We start from the raw sequence: 19,546 nt of genomic DNA, 5'->3' as shown, positions 1-19,546 counted from the left end.
GGGGAGATCAAAGGAGAGCTGTGTAATGCATCCAGCTCGGTTCCTTGTGACTGTGACATGGTTGGTGTTCATATTGCGCCACGTAAGAAAGTTCCTTTATAGCATTGTAAATTAAAGGAGAAAGCTTGCCTACCAGCTTTCTACATACTACGGTCTTCTAAACAAGTCGTTCTGGGTCTTGGCGATATTTGGTAGAGTTTGGATCACCAGGGGTTATATGAAAGAACTTGTCTTCAGAGTGGCTTCTTTCTCATTTCTACCAAGCATGGTATAAATAGAGTGCCTTCATTCTGTTAAAAACAAAAACAAAAAACGTATTCCATTCAGTGGAGACACCAGGAGTTGATCATTTTTCTGAGTTCCATTCTGTGAGAACTGCTCTATGTCTGAGGTTAAGTACAGAAATGCAAAAGTAGTTACAAAGCACGCCTTCCATTTTCTGTTTCTAATGGGAGTGAAGGGGACTTAGGGAAATAGTGTCATGTGGCAGTTTAACACTCCAAAGAAGAATTAATTTCCAGATGAAGGGATCTGAAACTCTGTAAAAATTGTTTGAGTTGGACGCAGTGCCCTAAGACCATCTATCTGTTCCGTTCTCAGCACCATATGGGATGGGAAACATCTCCGAGTGAATGAGACTGATCAATAAGGCAATGACTCAGAATCAGGATTCTTAAGGTTCACAGATTCATTGAGCTGGATTTGGATGTTTTCTATAAACTTTCAAATTGAGGTTTTGGGTTTTTTGGTTTTTTTTGTTTGTTTGTTTTTGTTTTTGTTTTTTTAAATACTAATTTGACACATGGGAAAAGGAAAGTTTTAGAGCCCAGGGCTTTTGCTAAATGCTTTTGTTTCTCCTTGAGGCCATTTCTCTTACATTTATTATCCTGTCATACCAGTTGGCGATGTTCTCTCTTGCTTTTTTGCAAGTATACATTCATATTAGAATGAAGTGTGATTATTGCCACAGGAGAGTCGGCCCGATGCTTGGGGACAAGCTTGGAAGAGTGCTGACACACCCTCCCCTCTGCAGGCTGCCCTCCCCTTATCCTGCTGCCCCTGCACCCCTCCCCTCTGCTGCCTGCCCCCTTACCCCCCTCCCCTCTGCAGGCTGCCCCTGCCTTTGTAAACAGTTGAGTTATTAGGGATGGAGTCTGTGTGTGGTACTGTGTTCTTTAGGAAATCTAAATTAGCTTACAGGGAGCTAGCTGATAAACACGCTGCAATTTTGTTGTTCGATTTTGTTTTGAGACAGGTCCATGCTGTGTAACCTGGCCACCGTACTTACGTAGCTCAGACTATAACTAGTATTTATTGTGTAGCACAGGCTCTCCTCCTGAGGCAGCCTCAGAGTGGGGGGATTATAGATTGAGCTACCTAACAAATGTAGTTTAAAAATCTCAAAAATTGAGGTAAAATTTGAAGTTCTTTGTAGCCCAAGACTTTTTTTGTTTGTTTGTTTTTTGTTTTTGTTTTTTCGAGACAGGGTTTCTCTGTGTAGCCCTGGCTGTCCTGGAACTCATTCTGTAGGCCAGGCTGGCCTTGAACTCAGAAATCTGCCTGCCTCTGCCTCCCAGAGTGCTGGGATTACAGGCGTGTGCCACCACAGCCCAGTGGCATTCTTTTTTTAAAGGTGAAAATTTTGCCATAGAAGATGTTTGTGAAGATAATGCTACTTAATATGGAGAGCTCTCAACTCTTCTGGACAGCCATAAAATTGTGAAGGCACTCAGGCTTTAAAGTATTTGCTGAACTCTAAATTTGAGGACAGAATGAATTTTTCTTTTAGTTTTTAGAAATACCACAATCTGGCATTACTTCCGAATAATAAATAAGCAGTCAGTAACTTCTAAAATGTGTGAAGGATACTAGAGTTTCATTTCATTAAAAAAAATATTATTTTAGTGTGTATGTATATGTATATACACATTTGTATTTGGGTACAAGTACCTGAAGAGGCCAGGAGAGACTTTGAGCTCCCAGGAGCTGGAGTTACACGGATTACAAAGCTCTTGGTATAGGTGCTGGGAGCTGGATTCAGATCCTCCTGCAAGAAAGTCACACAGAGCCATCCCTCCAGTCCCCACCTCTCTGTCCCACCTTCATTCCTTCCTTCCTTTCTTTTTAATTTTATTTTATGTTTGTGGTTGTTTTGCCTACACAATGTTTATGCCTAGTTCTGTGGGATGCTGAGAGACATTGTTGGGTCTTTTGGACAAGAGTTAGTTGTGAACCACAGCGCGGTGTTGGGAACTGAACCACCGTCCTTGGAAGAGCAGTGTTCTTAACTGCTGAGCCATCCTTCTAGCACCTTGCTTTACTTCTTAGTGGAGGTTTGGATCTCTGGTTTGACAAATATAAAGACAATGAGTTCTTGTAGTGGTGGCACTGTCAAGGATTAAAACCAAATGCACTGTGAACTCAAAGCAGTCAGTCTGTCTTTGACTTTACTTTGTTTTTCAGACAGGGTTTTCATACAGCCAAGGCTGGTCTTGAACCACCTAATCTCCCCTAACGTCTCAGTGCTAAGATTAATGTAAAAAAAACAAGACAAAACAACAACAACAACAAAACAACCCACCCCCTCTTCTCCTTTTTCTTTTCTCTCTTTTCTTTGATACAGCCTTTCACTGTGTTACCCTAGCTGGCCTTGAACTCACAGAGGTCAGTCTTTCTATGCCTCCCGAGTGCTGGAATTAAAGATGTCCTCCACCGAATCTGGCCTGAGTAGTATTTCTAGAGTTGTTGATTTGATGGTGATAATGATCTTTTCACCATATTCTCTTTGGCAGAATTTTTCTTTTTAGACATCGTTACCATCATATTTTTGTTCTCAAAATGTTTGAAAAGTCGGAACAACTATGAAAGCTTTGAATAATTAGACACTAGGATTTTAAATACAGAAAATCAGGTTGGACAGTTTTAGCTTGTGGGGGCAGTATAGTCTTTGAGTGTTGTGTAGGAATCTTTTTTGGTGAGCAGTAGACAACACAGGCTTTCTTAGTTTCTTTTAGTTTGCTACTATGAACTTTCAGGTTCACAATGACATACTGTTGTTGTTTCCATTCAGATTAATTATTGAAGAAACAATGGACTAAATTATTCTAAATCTGAAAAAAATGTTTTATATTTCTTTTCAGTGAGTATTACATGGTTACAGCAACTGATTCAGGACTTTGGGTTTTTTAATTTGAGCCTTTCGTATTGGAACAGGAGGCGTGAGTCTGAGGTCCATTTTTTAGATATTGCCATCCCGCTGTCCTTGTCATTCCTCCCTCAAATCGAAGAAGTCAGTGCTTTGGCAGAATGTTTCCTCTGACCTTTCTAGGATCCTGTCTAGATTCCCATGTTGTTCTTGGTGGTCGTGTCTCCCCGGTGCCTTCATCCTGTGTCCGTTCTCCATGTCTTTGCTTTCTGTTCACCCTGTTTCTGTTTTCTCCTGAGGGGACGGGGGTTGAGTGCTGCTGCATGGTGCCCTGCGTGGTGCCCTGCCCGGTGCCCTGCCCGGTGCCCGGTGCCCGATCGGGAGGTGCCTGCTCTGCGTGCCCTGTTGCTGGAGTTGTCTCACTCATTGATCAAGAGGGTTTTTGGTTTTCCCCTCGCTTTGTGGAGGTGATGGCCTGGGGCAGCAGTATGTATTCTGTTTCTTGTACTTCGTGTCTTGATTTAGTGTCTGACATCCTTGCTGCACCAGGGCCCTTTCAGCTGTATTCTTCATGTTGTTGTTGTTGTTCAATGGCAGTGTTTGCCATAATGGATAAAGATCCTAAAGGAATCGATGTAATCAATGAAACGTGAATATTACCTGTTGTCTTTTCTCACTCTGAGCGTGTTCATACAGTGTACAACTCGGGGTCCTAGGATAAAAAAAGAAAATACAATGGAAGAGGTATTTTGTCTGAAAGTAACATACATTTCAGAGTCTCATCGACTGTCCTAAGAACAAAGCCAATAAATTATACTATGAAAACAATCTGGCATAAGGAGCTTTTGGAGAGGGAAAAGGTAGGCTAACTATAAAAATCACAGTTCAGTAACTTGAGACTTAAAATTACTCTCAATGCTGTGGGCAGGTCAAATAGACAGTTCTTTTTTATTTTTTGTGAGTCAGATTTAGGGATGATTGTGTTTTGTCTTCTCTTTGAGGTTACCCTTAGCAGTTTGTCACAGCTAGCTAGCTGGCAGAACTTACCAGGTCTGTTTTCTGAGTTCCCTTTGCCCTTCGGTCTGAGGAAGTTGACCACTTGAAATATATCATGTGTTAAGGATTGTCTCGTTTTCATCTCTTTTACTGATCCTATGCCTTAGTTCATGTGAAGGCACATTTGGTTAGTTACCTTTTAACAAAACTTGACATTTACATCTAGTGGTATGGCTTCAGTACTGGTAACATTTTGAACATTACCCTTTTCAAAAGGATGAAATTTTGCTGCCTGTTAAGGGGGCTTTATTGTCTGTCGGGTTGAGATGGGGTCTGACTGTGCGGCCACACTGGCTTGGCCCTTGGCTGGTAGTCTGGTTTGGTCTCCTCTCCCAGCTGAACTTTGATACCGTGGATAAAGTTGTTTCCTTAAGAATTAACGTTGAACCGTGTGGTGTCTATCTGTATATTAGCCAGGAAACACAGTTCACTCTGACGGTTTTCTTCTCTAGTGTACTTCATTTGAAAAACATTTACTGAATTATTTATTCAGAGTACTACAAACGCTTCTAGGGCCTGAAGAGCAAAGAATCTGCATTTATTTAAGAAAAAAGTTTCCTTCTAATGACCAACTGGAACAGTTATGGACAGAGGAATCTATGGGAAGTTCATTTTTTAAATGGAAGTTCTTTTGAACCAATAAGAATCAGTGCTTAGAGGTAGGTAAGAAAAAGATGCTATGACAGGTGACCAAGTCATTTATGCTCTCTGCTTTATAAATCTGTACACTGGGAAGCAGAAGGGAGAAACGCATTGCTGGCTGGTTCGGACTGTTGTGTGGGTCTAGCACTAGGGAGGCAGAGATGGAAGGTCCAGGCCATCGGGGCTATGCGAGGCCCTGCCTCCAAAGCAGCAGCGGAACAAGGTTATTCTAGTGCATTGTTTAAAATTAGGCTTGGCTTTCTCTTTTTCTTTGATGATAGGAAAAACCAATAAGCCACAATTCTTTGTTTTAACATTTATTTTTAAATATAGTACTAAGGGCAAATTTCACAAAAAGCCTGGTTTGATAGACATGTCCAAGGAGTGTGTCTTTCTCAGTAGGATGTGTAAGTGTATATAATTATAAATATATATAATACTTAGCACTTCTTTTTTATTTGAACGTAGCTGGATTTTCTGTAAGAATCTTGAGAAATGGAGAAAATTCCAGAGAACATTGATGTCTTTGTTAACCCGTGGGTACAGAGGCCGGCTACATCCTTGCTATGACATCACAGCCCAACAGAGTTTTGTTACCTTTCGTTTGAAATTTATTCTCTGGTAATTCCCTCTTAGTCTTGCAGAAAGCTCAGTTACATCACACAGAGGCATGCTTTGGGGAGGTGGGGTGCAGTCGTCCCCTGCGTGCTGATGAGATATGCCTTTGGTGCAGTTCAGCCATGGCCTCATCTTGAAATTGTACGTGTTTCTGTATAAAATTCTGTATAAAATCATCAAATCCAACCATAATTTTCACTTACAGTAAAAAGAATACCAGCTCCCTTGAATGATATCAAAGTAATTTTACTTGGCGAAATCTGTGTGTTTATTTGTTCTTGAGTGAGAACATGCCGAAGGCCTGGTGATAAAGGCAGGGAAGGGAATAAATAACTGAAAGAAATGGGACTTCGGGAAGCTCGCCTTGAACTTGCTCTACAACTGAACGTAAAGATTTTTAAGGTTTCCTTTCTTTGGTTTTTGTTGTTTTGAAGCTAAGATGGCTGTGTTTTTAACATGTATTCTTGAAGGTGTGAAAAATAAAGGTTTTGAAGTGATTGCCTTAGAGTTCCTGCTGAAGTTGTGAACTTAACCTAATGTTCAAAATGGCCCTTCCCCTTTCTCCAGTTTTCATCCAGCTCTAATGTTATTTGATAATTGGGAACTGGGAAATTTGGAAAAAAAACTCAACCTTAGTTTATAATTTCTGAATAGAATTTTAAAACACTACCTTGATTATTACAGTTAAATTTTACTTAGATTTCATTAATGTAGATTTTTTAAGTAATCTTCAATGGTTTATATTGAAATATTATCACAAAAGGAAGGGTTTGCCAACAGAATTAATTAGAATTGGAGCGTTATTGTGGGTAATACCCGCAGCGGTTCTGCGGTGCTCACTTGCAGAAGTGTAAGGGGCGAAGTGTCTGAGGCAGCTCCAATTCCCTGGGTCCATGCTGTGCTGGCCGCAGAGTTAGCAATGGCCCAGCCTTTCTCTAGGCAGTCCGTATTCAGGTCTTGGTGCTAATGTGTGCTTCTCTCCCCTTGTCGTTCCTGGTCTCCCTCCTCAATGAGGTAACACTGGGTGGCGCTTTAGAAACCACACCACCTCTTGCAGTCTGTTGGGCCCATGCTGCCGCCGCCCGCCCCTGCCCACGAAGTGCTCTGGCTGTGGAGTCCTGTCTTTCCTGGGTACCAATTCCACCTCCTCTGCTACTTTATTTTTTCATTTCTTTTAATTTTTGGAAATTATAGTTGTCACGGGTTTCCTTTCCTTGGGCCACATTGTTTATTCCTCATCTGTACAGAGTTGGGTATGTCCCTAAATAGCAGGCTTCAGCTTTTGTTTCATCTTCAGGCTTTAAAAACGTTGAGTCTCAATGTTGTTAGATAATGGAGTAACCATTCCTTTTCAGCTTTGGTATGTTTCCACACTGGCTGCCAGGGCCAGGAGGAAGTGAAGGCAGTAGGCACTGCCTCCTTAATGCTGAGATATAACCTTTGTTGGTTGTGTGGTAGAGAACAGGACAGCACAACCCTCGGTCCACTAACAGGTAAGGAAACTTGTGATCACCAGTTGGTGTGAGGGGAAAATAACTTGGCTGCATTTCCCATCCTTTGTCCACCCAGAATATGACAGGTCCCAGAAATAGGACACCACAGCTGATTGATACTTGTAGCAGGGATGCACAGTGCCCTCACAGATAGAGGAAGAGCTTCAGGCTCAGCTGGAACTCCTCACTCACCACTCTGTATACAGATAGCTGATCCTGTCCCTGAGGCAGCGCTGTTAGTCCCGTAATGTTAAATCCACACCTGCCTCTCCGCTTCCCCTTTGAGCTTTCCCTCGTCAGCCACTATGTGCTTTCGAACCTCTGTCCTATAGTAAAGCTGTTCTCCAGCATCTTCACCATCATCTATTGTTTGGTATACTTCAATGTTCTAATTTCTACATTCTGGCCACTAATGATTATTCCTGGTCCCTCTTGACTCCAAATGAAAAGATCATGCATTTAAAAAAGTTTTAAGTATCTATTACCTATGACTGTTATCCTGCCCTCCAGTTTCAAGGATGACTGACCGCTTGAAAAAGAAATCTTTTTTGTTGACATTAGTCAGAGCTTTGATAAAACTCCAGTTTAACCTTCTCTTTTTTTCTTTTTTTTCTTTCTTTTTTTTTTTTTAGCTATAATATTGGCCTATTGTGTTGATCGGTCTGTCTAAGTTACTGGAATTTAAACTATTAAATTGAGCTCTGTAGACATTCCTGATTAGTGGTAGTCTTTACTATGATTTATTCTGTTTCTACTTCCCAATCCATCCTCTTGTCTTCGATAGAAGAATTAACTGGGGATCTGTTGCTGTATCAGGCCTTCTCCCTGTCCCTTTAAAACAACTATGATCTTGTTTCCCATGCTGATTTATGATTTTTTTTCTTTTGCTCCAGTCTTCTGTTTGAAGTTGAGTGGTTTATCACAGAGTATGTTATGGCTTAGACCAGTACAGGCCCTTCTTAGTAGCTACCAAGGAAATCAATCATTTGTGGTAACAGACTTCTAAAATTGAAATTAAGATGGTACTTAAGAAAGTTTGCACCAAGATGGCTCCTTTTTGTCCTGAGGATAAGCCATTACAAACTCAAATGACCAGAGTATGTAATCTTTTTAATAAGAATTTTTTTCTTAAATCTATATTCAGCTCTATTCCAGTGCTTCTCTCCTACCAGAGGTGCAAGGAGTGACCCTAGAGCCACAGACACAGCCACGACCACGGAGAGCTTTTGACGTCAGGGCTCCACTTTCTCCACTGAATCCTTGGAGACAGAATACCCAGCTTCTGGAGAGAGTGGGAAAGGATAATAAACAAGTGGGTGCTTTCCATTGTTTGCTTGGGTTATCTATAGAGTGGAGTGTCCTTCCATTACCGTTATTCTGTTGGTAATCCCCTTGGCGGCTTGGAGTAGCCAAGAGGGACTGCATTCTGTGTTTTCTGAGAGGACTGTCTAGTGCCCATTCACAAAACAAACCTGAAGTTTAATTTTCTCTCCAGATAATTAATGCAGTGGCTAATCTGGGGCACATACACATAATTTGCTCCATGCCTGTGTAGCTCACAGGAATTAAGGCAGTCATTTCCTGCTTTGGCCTTTATTGTAACAGTCGACTTGATAGAGTTCTTGTAGAGTCCAGAAATTGAAGTTTCTGTGCTTCATCTTTGAACTGGACACCTGAAATCCCTAAATTTATACAGTTGAATGTTCAGGTGTCACCTGCCCTGTTAGGACTTTTTGGTCTTTTTCTACCTTAAATGTTAGGCCTTCACACTCAGTCTCCTAGGAGATGGAATGATAGTACTGTTGTGGCTTTACTGTCAAATGTAGGCATCATTCTTTAATAAAATAAATATGAATGAATGTAAGTTTCAGGATTTAATGTCCCTGAAAGCTGTATACTCAAAAGTAGTTTTCTAGTCCCTAGGAATGTAATTTATGCCAACACTAGGTTTTTCCTAGGGCACTAAGATGGTTCTTCCTTAGTTTCTTTGATGCCGAGGGTAGGGTGTGAGTCCAGGCATTTCTTAACCATCTACAGTGGGTAGAGTGTGAAGTTGGTGCTTTGGCAAGTTTTCATTGTTTCCTTGGTGGCTTCTTCTGTGACTCCAGGTATCTTGATAATGGGAGACCGGTTTATTTGTTCTCTAATTGCCCAGATTTCTTTCAACTGGTAAAACATCATACCTCTTCAGCAAAAGGAAGTCCTCTAGCAGAGCCTCATGGATGATGTCTGTCCCACGTGGCAGCCCCGCAGTGTGGAAGGCAGTGTGAACGGATCCATGCACTATGTCTAGAAGACACAAGGATGAGCCAGCCAGCTGATCTTGTTACTTACAAACTTCTAAGAATTACTTGGGTTGATTTTTGGTCTGAAAATGGAAAGGCTCAAATAATGAAGTAATCTTTTCATATTGGAGTTTTACATGGCCATGAAAATATTTCTTATTCTGAAGACTGAGATAGAGGAAGCTTGAGAGTCGCCTTTCAAAGCAGCTCTGTATCTGTCTCACTTCAGAGATCTGTGGGACTGGAAATCATTTTAATCATGTAGGCAACCCCCACTTTACAAAGTAGCCTTCAAAAGCATTACAGCCAGACTGAGGAGGCCTTGCAGCACCCCGTGCTCTGTCACCCAGTGCTAAAGCACTAAATGAAGGGGGAGCCTAGGTCTGGAAGAGTTAGGACGGACTCCTGGCCCATCTCTTGCTGGTTCTGAGCCTGATTCTTACTGTAATTCATGAAATGATGACAGCTGTAGAGCTATCCTGGAGACCCAGTGCGGGCCAGTCTGTTCATAAGCAATAAATGCCTGTCAGGGTTTACTCTGCACGGAAGGCCTTCTGCCCCTCAAGTGACGCAGAGCAGAGGTAGTGAACAGTCAGGATGAGCCTGTAGGTGTGAATAGGTTTAAAGTAATTGTCCAAATTACCAATTGGCAATAGCTGTCACAATGATCTTTCTTTCTTTGGTTTTCTGGTAACTGGCCAGTGAAGGCTCTTAAGGAAAACTGTCACAGTCACCTGATGCTGCCAGTTCCTTTTAAGCTGAACTAAGTTTTAAGAAGAGAAATCATAAAATTAATAATAGAAGAACTAAAATGTTAGCCTATCAACATTTAAGACTATCAGCTAAGAGATAACCTACTTTTAGTCTTTCTTGGCTATAAGAACTATTATAAATTGTTTTTCAAAAGTTTAATGTTTAAAAGTAAATACAAAAGATAATTTTAAACTGAAAAGTACCCCACAGAACACTGAATTCCTGTAGAATGATACGGCTTTGTTGTCCTGACTTAATAAGGTAGTTCCCAAGTACATATAAGAAACAAAAAGCAAATTATCTAATACTTTAGAAGGGATTCAGAACCAAAAGTGAGATTTACCTAGAAATCCCGTTGCGTTCTTTAAAACCACAGTACAAATCACTTTATGGCCTGAGTCCACTAGCCTTTGTCTCAGTACTGAAGACAACGTGATTTAACCTGGGAATCCCAAGCGTTACTGAGTTTCTGCTCTGTTCCTTAAGTATGTGAAGGAAGTCTAAGTGCATTTCCCTCACCTCACGCACCACGAGCACTGCAAAGTCGAACTTTCCGTGTATCACTGTGAACTGTTTTGTTTGAATTTTAATTTTGATGCATTTTCATTTTAGAATTTTAAAGAACAATTTCGTGTCACAATATGCAATCCGATATCTTTTCCGTGTTTATGAATATTAATATAAGTTACTTTTTTCCTAGAATGATTTATTGTGTAATAATTGTATTATGTGATCATTTGAAAACTAATAAATATTTTCTCCATGGAAAAAATGCACTTACTGATAAATGGCTTATTTTTGTTTCAGGAGTAGAAAGTGAAAATTGCAACCGTATTTTTAAGTGTATTTATGTGTCTTTTGCTAAGTGTTTCTGAATATATTATTTCCTATTTTTTTTTATTTTAGAAAAAAATCCTCTAATTGTTAACATTCTAGAGTCAGTATAGTAAAAATTAGGAGTAATTTGATCAAATTTTTGAGATTAGATTGATCAAAATGTAGCCCCTTACAAAATAGCGTACATAAATTATTCCTCTGCTTAAAGCAAACTATTTGAAATAATGACTAGAGAACCACCCAGTCATGAGGTGTCACCAAGAAAAGTGTTTTCTGTTTAGTATTGGGCTTGAACAAATAATAGACCTTGGCTTGAGAGTCCCTTGCCTTTAGGGTCTCCAGACACAGTGACTCTGGCGTCATAGCTGTACATTCCCCTCCTGGCCTTCACTGCCACTGTACTTAACCTTCTCACGCTGTGTCTGTTAGAGGAACCAGGTTGACTTCTGGGAAAACCTGAAGCTCAGAAAAGTGGACTCCGACTCTTTAAGTCACACAAGATGGAGTCCCACACAAGAAATAAAGCTTGAGGCTTGACAGCCTAGTGATTTGGCTTCCCAAGGAAACGCCATTCTGAGCAAAATGAGCATTGTAAGTGGAAGTTTAATCTGAAATGTCTGCTGCCCTGGGGCAGGGGATGAAGCCAGGATTCTTTGGTCTTATTCATCGGGTAAGTTTGGAAAAGATGAGTTAAAGATCCAGTTAAAGGGGAGCGTTCCTAATGCTAGAACTGAGTTGTTGAAAGGGCTTCAGAGGAAGGCTGTGTGTCTCTGCACGAGCTTTTTGATCTGCATGGGGAATTTGAAAACGATTGCAAAGATAGAGGTCACGTGCTGCATTCGCAGTCTTTCCCATGCTACCATTAGCCCTCATAATAAAACATTGCAGAGTGGAAATTTTTTTTTTCCCACATGCTCAAGAGTCAGGCATGGCCTCTGGCCTGCTCCACCACCACTGAATAGCTTAGCTGTAGTATGAGCATTTTGATTTTTGTATGTGATAAAAGTTGGGTTTTGGGGTTTTTTTGAGGGGGATAGATCTTTGGATAGCTTCTCTCTACACAAAGTCACAAGCCAATGACTGAAATACTGACCTTTGAACTTCCTGCAAGTGTGCACACAGCTCATTTCTCTCTGCTCTATTGAGCAGAATGGGTTTCCTTAGCAAGGCCTTTAGTTTTTCATTTGGTTATTTTTGTTACCTGTAAAAAGAATTCCATATTAATTGGGTTCGAAATGTGAAAGAAATCAGAGTAATCACACAGGAAGTGCCTTGAGGTTTTTCCACTAGTTTATACATCTAAGGCAAAATTATATTATTATAGTAAAAATTCTACAGAACTTTGAAGTGTGCCTCGGAGTTTTCAGAAATTCTGGTCAAAGGGATTCTCTACAGAAGAGGTAAGGCACGGTGCAGGCAGAGGAGCTTCAGAATGCGGCCAGCAGTGTCTCCTGACGACGTAACTCCACCAGGGCTGACTTCTCTGCAGAGAGAAAGGAGCAGGACTGTGGTTTTCCCGGAAACTTTTCCAGACCAAAAAAATTAGACAAGCCACAGATTTGTTTTTACATGCTTGGGGTTGATTTAGAAATATAGCCATAGACGGTGTATTCTTCTTTATGTACAAGTTATCTCTTAATATATTATAAGGTGCCAAGGTAACTTCTGCCTTTCCGGTCTTACTGTTTATGACCCATACTAAATTTAGTGGGTTTTATTTATTTGAGACAGTTTTCCTGTATAGCACAGGCTGTCTTCAACTTGTGATCCTCCTGCCTCAGCCTCCTGAGTATATCACAGGTGTGTATCACTTCTGGCCTTCAGTGTGGTGCCTTGCATCCTGTGAGGACCATGGCAGCGCTGTACTTGGTGTGGAAACGTGGGGGTTCCCAGTTACCACCCGGCTTCACTTTGCCTCTGTCTTCTCATTTTTATGGCTTTACACCTAAGATTTAGAAAATATTAAATCTTTATTTTGTTTTAATAAATTAAGGACTTTTATAAAAGTTCACTTAAAGTCACTTGGGAATCCCATATTTCTAAGAGTAAGAAGTACTACCTAGTATATAAAAGTAATTGAAAAGAGAAAGTTCTGCTATTTTATTTCTTTAGGACAGTTCAGTAGGTTAGAAAACTTGAGTGTTAATATATAATACTTGGTGTATCTGAGAGAAATTCAGTCTTGACTATGGTAGAAAGCAGGTTAGAATTTTTTCTTTTAGGTCACAGATATCATTGACTCACTAGACGTAACAGAAAGCAACATGAATTACATCACATTTGAGCTGTTTTCATAAGGACTCCAGCTTGTCAACATTCTGCTTTTACTTGGAAGGATTTTAAAAATTCCTTCTACTTAGTGTAGTGTAAAACGGAATAATTGCCCTTTGATGAGATGGATGGTTCTGAGTTTGGGATAGTTCTGAAAAGAACTTGACCCAGCATTTGTTCCTGTGTGCTTTGTATACTTGATCTTTAACCAGCTTATCACCCATGTACATACACCTCAGTTGATACATAGAAACCGTAGCGTTTCTAGTTCCACACTACCCGTAAATAATAAATGTGTGGAAGGCTCAGCCACAGCTGGGACAGAATATCATGTTACTAGGTCTTAACTGGCCCTCCTGGATGGCAAAACAAGTTTGTTCCTTTTCATATGTGGCAGTCTTAATGATGTCTAGCAGTTGGTTTTGAGCCCCCTTCCTCCTAGGTCTGGCACTGTCATACCCCTATTCAGAAAGCATGTCTTTGAGAGTCTTATAGGTCTCTGAACATGTTTTGGATTTTCATTGTTTCTTAATGTGTAACATTGATCCAGCACGGCACAGATGTGTCTGGCTATTAAGACCCCAGCTTGCTTGTCCACGGAATCTGATTTCACTCATATGTATCCTCTATAAGTCCTTATGTGTTTACCCAGTAAGGACTTAAATTTATTATGCCAAGGTTGTCCTAAGCAGGTAATTTATGTAGTAATGCACAAAGTATTTGTAAGAATCAGATCAGTAGTCCAAAACTGTACAAGGTGCATAGTTTAATAAAAGAATAGAGTTGAGGTATAGGGAAGACCTTGAAAAATCAGATACAAAAGTATAATCTTCACTTAAGGTATTTTCAGTTTGCTTGCTTAGTTCTGACACAAATAACTGAATTGTGTGTTAAATGACCTGTATAATATAAAATGTTACTTTTCCAGGATGTCCTTGCAGATTTAAGGATAATCAGGCCTTTTGGAGCCAAACTATTGTTACATGACTGGCATTGAGGAAATGAACGTGTATTTAGTAACAGAATAAGAAATGAGGAGCAGTGCTTCATTGGACCAGTTTGGGAAATGCACCAAACCACTGAAGAAGACGGTGAAGAAGTGTAGTCACAGAAGCCCAAGTTCTAATGCAGATGCAGTGCTGTGCTGCGAATCAAGAGAGAGCCTAGATGCTCTGCCACTCAGCATCGTTAGAGCCTAGCACTATTTTTAGTTGCCAGTTAGAATATTTAGTTTTTCACCGGAATACAGAACTGACCTCCAGGAAGACATGAGGAGCTTACTGGTCTCTGGAGTGCGAACGGATGTACTCAAATCCAGATGCTCAAGTGCCTTTTTATAAAATGGTGCAGGATATATGTGTTCCCACCCACAACTTCCGAAGTGTCCAAGATCATCTCTAGATTAGCTGATACACTGGTACTTAAGAGCAGCAGTAAGACCTGTCCTGGTGTAGTGAGACAGTTTTTACCCCTAGTGTTGTCATTCTGAATGTTGTGTCCATCGGTATAGAGGAGGGCTATCCTACTTCGGCAGAATTAGGATTTTAGAGAGAACAATATCGTTTACATAGCTACAGTGGACACACTTTGAGTGCTTTGCCTATGCTTATCCAATGGTTCAGCTAACCTGTGAGAAAGTTGGGGATATTTCCATTCTCTGTGCCAGGCTTTCTATGTCAGAGCTTATAAAACCTGCCCAAGATATACTGTCAGCGGGCAAAGGAGACTGCATTTGAAAGTCTGTTAGTCTAAAGAAATCCTATTGTCTTACCAAAATCTTTGCCAAAAGAAGGCAGGTTATTTTCATAGAATGCAATGTCAGGTCTGTTCACCTAGTGTGTACTCACAGACTTTAAAAAGTTTGGGAATTCTAGAAAAATGCACTAGACAATAAGGTGGACATCTTTCTTATAGTTCCCTCTCACTTAGTGTGGCACTTTACTGTTTATGCTGTGTCCCATGCCAGATTACACAGTGTCACCGATTCATGACATCAGAAGAGATTCACTCCTAGGGCCTTCTGCTCACCTTGTGGCTGGGTTTATAGTAAGCTATGCTTTATACACAAAACTGTCAAATCTTCTAAGGCAAGTGCTTCACTGGCAGAGCTGTCACCTCCCACCCCTAACCCCAGAAAGGGTTTGAGTTTTCTCTGTAGACTAGGGACTAGCTGCCCCTGGACACCAGAGGGGGTGGTGCATCTTAGAAATGCAGATTCTTTGGCTGTCCTGTTTTGCATCCCTACCAACAGTGACTGAATCCTCTAGCACCCAAATCTCCTCAGCATTTGGCAGTGTTTGGTTTGGGCTGTTCCAGTAGAAGTGCAGTGGTTGCTCCTTGTTTGAATTCACAGGTCCCTGGCCATTCTTGTTGAAAGGTCCTTTGTATATGGTGGGTTTCTGTTAGCTTCTTTGACATTAGGTATCCTGAGGGATTTTGCCTGCTTGGAAATCAGTTCATTGATTTTGACAAGTTTGTGGTGTGTTTTGGATACCAGTCCTTTGTCAGATGTATGTTTGGCCAATTTACCTACCATTCTGGCTTGCCTTAGTGTCTTTGACAATGTTTTATTTTGGAGGAGTGTCTTTATTTTACTCACTTTAGTATAGTAAATCCTGACACTCTCCTTTTAATGAGTCATGATTGGGTGCTGTTTATAAACATTTATTCCAAACCCATTCACATAGATTTTCCCCCACTCTTTGTTGTCATCTAGCCCTGTCCTATCCCCTCTTATGCCCCCTGCCACACTCCCAAGATCTGGTATTTTACAAGTATTTCTTTGACTTTGAATTAACTTTTTGCAAAAATTGTAGGGATACATGCCTGCTTCCCTCTGAGGGCAGAAATTCGAAGGCTTTGCTGAGTTGCCCTCATTGCTTTTCAGAGATAACTACTCTGTTCTTGGTTTCTGTCTCTTGGCATGATGTTCTGTCGTGATGCTGCGATGCTACCGTTTTCCTGTCAGCCTGGAGCTTTGGAGATCTGAAGCCGTGGCTAGGCGGAAGCTACACTTGCCTTCAGTGTTGTGCTCTTCTCCGTCTTTTGCTTTTCTGTGCCTCTTAAAGTCTCAGATCTTTGTCTCCATCCACAAAACCAGCTGAGCATTTGATTGGCTACATTGAATTTAAGTTTATCAGTTTGGGATAAACTTGCATCATGAAAAGTTTGTCTTCCCGTTCCTGAAGACGCGACCTGTCTGTCCTCATTTTCATCAGCACTTCAGTCTTTTACCTAAATATATACACAAACTATATGAGATAATATTTTTTTTCCAAGACGGGGTTTCTGTGTATAACCCTGGCTGTCTGGGAACTCAACTCTGTAGACCAGGCTGGCCTCAAACTCAGAAATCTGCCTGCCTCTGCCTCCCAAGTGCTGGGATTAAAGGCATCTGCCACTACTGCCGAGCTGAGATAAGATTTAGTCTTCATTTTAAAAACTTGTGACAAGCTCTTGTAGCCCAGGCTAGCCTCAAACTCAGGCCGTTGCTTCAGCCTTGATAGCTGTATACCAGCCATTTGTGTTTTGTTTTCCTGTAAAAGCAATGCAGTGTCTTTTAATTCATGTACAGTGACTTCTTGCTCGAAGCCGCTGGCTTTCTTGCCCTGTATTGGCTTCATGTTCTTCAGCCCTGCTGCAGTGACCTACAGAGTTGAGGTCCCTCCTCCCCACTGGTATTCCCAGAGATGTTGGTGGGGAGTGGTGTTTCCGGACAGAGATACTTGTGATTTATTCTTCTCACATCTGTCTTCCATTTCCTTTGCTTATTGCACTATCCCATCTGATACTGGATACCTGAGAGAGGACACGTTCTTGTGTTGTCAGTATTAGGGGGAGGTGTTGCGAGGTTAGCTGCACAGTCTTGTAGGCACTCTCATGAGACTGAAGTTCCTCCCTATTCCAGTTGCCTTTAGGTCTTTTAATCCTGAATTGATGTTGAATCTTGACAAACGCATAAGCATTCATTTATTGGAAGGGGCTGCAGAGATGCCTCTGATTGACAGCACTTGCTCTGACTCCAGCTCTAGGGTGCCAGATGCCCACATGCAATCTTCAAAGGCACCCACACACCCACACCTGTCACATACAGAGAGACATAAGAGCCTTAAAAACCAAACCTTTAAAGAACATTTATTTTTATGACTGAATGGTTTTTCAGCTGCGTCTTGATTCCATTAGTTCTATTAATTGGTTTCTGAGTAGAGCCAACCTTGCATATTTTGGATGAATCTCATTTGTCATGAATTATAGTGAGTGGCACTTAATGTGTGGTGGGGTTTCTTTTGCATCATTGTTGCTAAGAGAATGAGTCTATAATTTCCCTTTCTTGTGGTAATCATGTTTTAGATATTTGTGTAGTGCTTACCAGTGTTTCACCTTTCTGAATAGACTGCATGTTTGAATGTAGGCACACCACACAGGAACATGACTCAAAGTGTTGGTGGAGAATATTGTTCATTAACTATTTGGTTGAGTTCAGAAGTGCAGTTAGCAGTATCTAGTGCTTCTGTTTGGGTTACTAATTACTGTCCTCATTTTCATAAGTCAAGGTCTGTGCATTTAACATTTCTCCCCTGTTCTTAAGTAAATTGTGTCTTAAAAGGAATTGGTATATTTCATTTAAGTTGCCAGGTTTGGGGACAGCTCTCTTGATGCTTACTGTCCTTTTAGTGTTTGCTGGATCTCATGGTTTCTCTCTCTCTCTCAAGTGTGTCATTAGTGTGTGCTGTCACCGTGGCTAGTAGTCAGTGAATTGATCAAAGAACTAGAGTTGGGGTTTGTTGAATTTAGTTTTCTCCACTGTTTTCTTGGTTTTGGGTTGTTTGATTTCTGGCCAAACAATTTTACCTGCTTATTGCCTTAGGTCTACATTGCTTTTCTGTGTCTAGTTTTCCTAAGATGGTAGTTGAGATTATTGAGTCTTTTTGCATGTGTATTCAGCACTATATATATTTCCCTCCAGGTGGTATTTTTGCTGTGCTGATCCCCAGATCTTAATGAATTTCCTTTTTCCTTTAGTTTGAAATATCTTTGTAAAGTTTTGTTTATGTTGGCGAGTGTTCAGAGAACAGCTTTGTTGAGTTGCTGTTCTTCACCCACCTTTGTATGCATTCTGGGGCTTAAACCTAGATCACAACCTTGTCCAGTAGGTGTTTTGACATGGGGAGTCATCCTGGCAGCCTCTAGTTTGAAATACTTACAGTTTCTCTTGAGACCGTTTCTTGACTTTAAAAGTATGTTGGGTTGCCAGGGATTTGAGGGGTGTCAGCCGACTGGAAGTGATTGGTAAGTGTTACTACATTGTGCTTTCATTCCACTGTTGTCTGAAAACATCTGAGTTCTTCTGCATTTGTTGTTGGGTGTTTGGTTGCTCAGAACATGAACTGTCTTGGTGAATGTGCCATGTGAGCTTTGGAAGAACATGGATTTTTATTCTGTTGGATGTAGTAACCCCCGAGCTGTCATTTAGGTCCTGCCGATTGACAATGCTGGTAGGTTGTGCCTTCTTTCCTAATATGGGTCATTTAACTCTTTCACTACTTAACTATATTTAATATTCTAATATTCTGAGAGGATTTGCCTGCTTTTCTAATCTGTCAGGTTTTGCCACATCATCTCATTTGGGGGGAGGCAGGCACATATATACTACAGATGTTTACAGCTTACAATATTGTTCTTTTTAATCATTATATATATATATATAATGATTATAATTTTATATATATATATAAACACTTATCTATATATCTTGAATGTTTTTCTTGTTTTCGAATCTACTTTGAAATGAATACAAGTACTTCCACATTTTTAGATTTTTCTCTTTCAAAACAGATTTTTTAAAATTTATGCGTATGCGAATGCGAGTGCTGATGGTGGGTACGGGATGCCCTGGAGTTGGATCTGAGGGCAGTCAAGAGCCCCCAGATGAGTGTTAGGAGCCAAACTAGGGTCTTCTGCAAGCTTCACCACTGAGCCGACTTTCTGACCTCAAACTCAGTATGTAGCCCTGCCTCTCCCAAGTGATGGGATTATAAGCATGTGTTTTCATGCCTGGTATTGGGACACAAACTCAAGGGCTTCATGTCTGATCAGCAAGAACTCTACCAACACCCCCAGCCTTGCAATTCCTTTTGATTAGTGTAAACACGATACATACTACCTTTTCTCTACTTAGAAAAAATTACTGCTGTACGTGTGTTGTGTTCATGAATGTAGGCACATGTCTTGGTGCATGTCATGGTGCATGTTTGGAAGACAGGACAGTATTCAGGGGTTAGCTCTCTCCTGTTGCCGAGATGAGTCGCTCCTGTTACTTCTGCCCAGCTGCATGCTTCCGGCGAGCGAGCTGGCCCTTAATGTCCTGGACAATTCTGTTTGACCTGCCATCTCCCAGTGGGAGCGCCTGAGTTCCAGATGGGGACCGCCATATCTACCCTCCGAGG

At 40.9% G+C, this 19,546-nt stretch overlaps 1 protein-coding gene across 5 annotated transcripts in view; it reads left to right on the top strand.

Moving 5' to 3' along the window:
- Nucleotides 1-19,546, top strand: part of Tsc22d1 (TSC22 domain family member 1) — a 99,895-nt gene that overhangs the window by 16,957 nt on the left and 63,392 nt on the right. The window contains exons 2-4 of one of the 5 annotated variants that reach the window (XR_007979230.1): nucleotides 6,817-6,954; nucleotides 8,099-8,266; nucleotides 9,110-10,714. The exons of 1 other annotated variant lie outside the window; for it this stretch is intronic. Coding sequence is in view for 1 of the 4 variants with exons in the window: in XM_052190913.1 (XP_052046873.1) it covers nucleotides 6,817-6,898 (82 nt within the window). In the remaining 3 variants the exon portion in view is untranslated. Of the gene's footprint in view, nucleotides 1-6,816; nucleotides 8,064-8,098; nucleotides 8,267-9,062; nucleotides 10,715-19,546 lie in introns of those variants that run through there. 3 more of the 5 variants (XR_007979231.1, XR_007979232.1, XM_052190913.1) reach the window with 3 other exon arrangements.

Source organism: Apodemus sylvaticus, chromosome 8, assembly GCF_947179515.1.
Source record: "Apodemus sylvaticus chromosome 8, mApoSyl1.1, whole genome shotgun sequence".
In the NCBI taxonomy this organism is placed as follows: Eukaryota; Metazoa; Chordata; class Mammalia; order Rodentia; family Muridae; genus Apodemus; species Apodemus sylvaticus.
The sequence above is the reverse complement of the archived record's forward strand: the minus strand, read 5'-3'. Positions and strand labels throughout refer to the sequence as shown.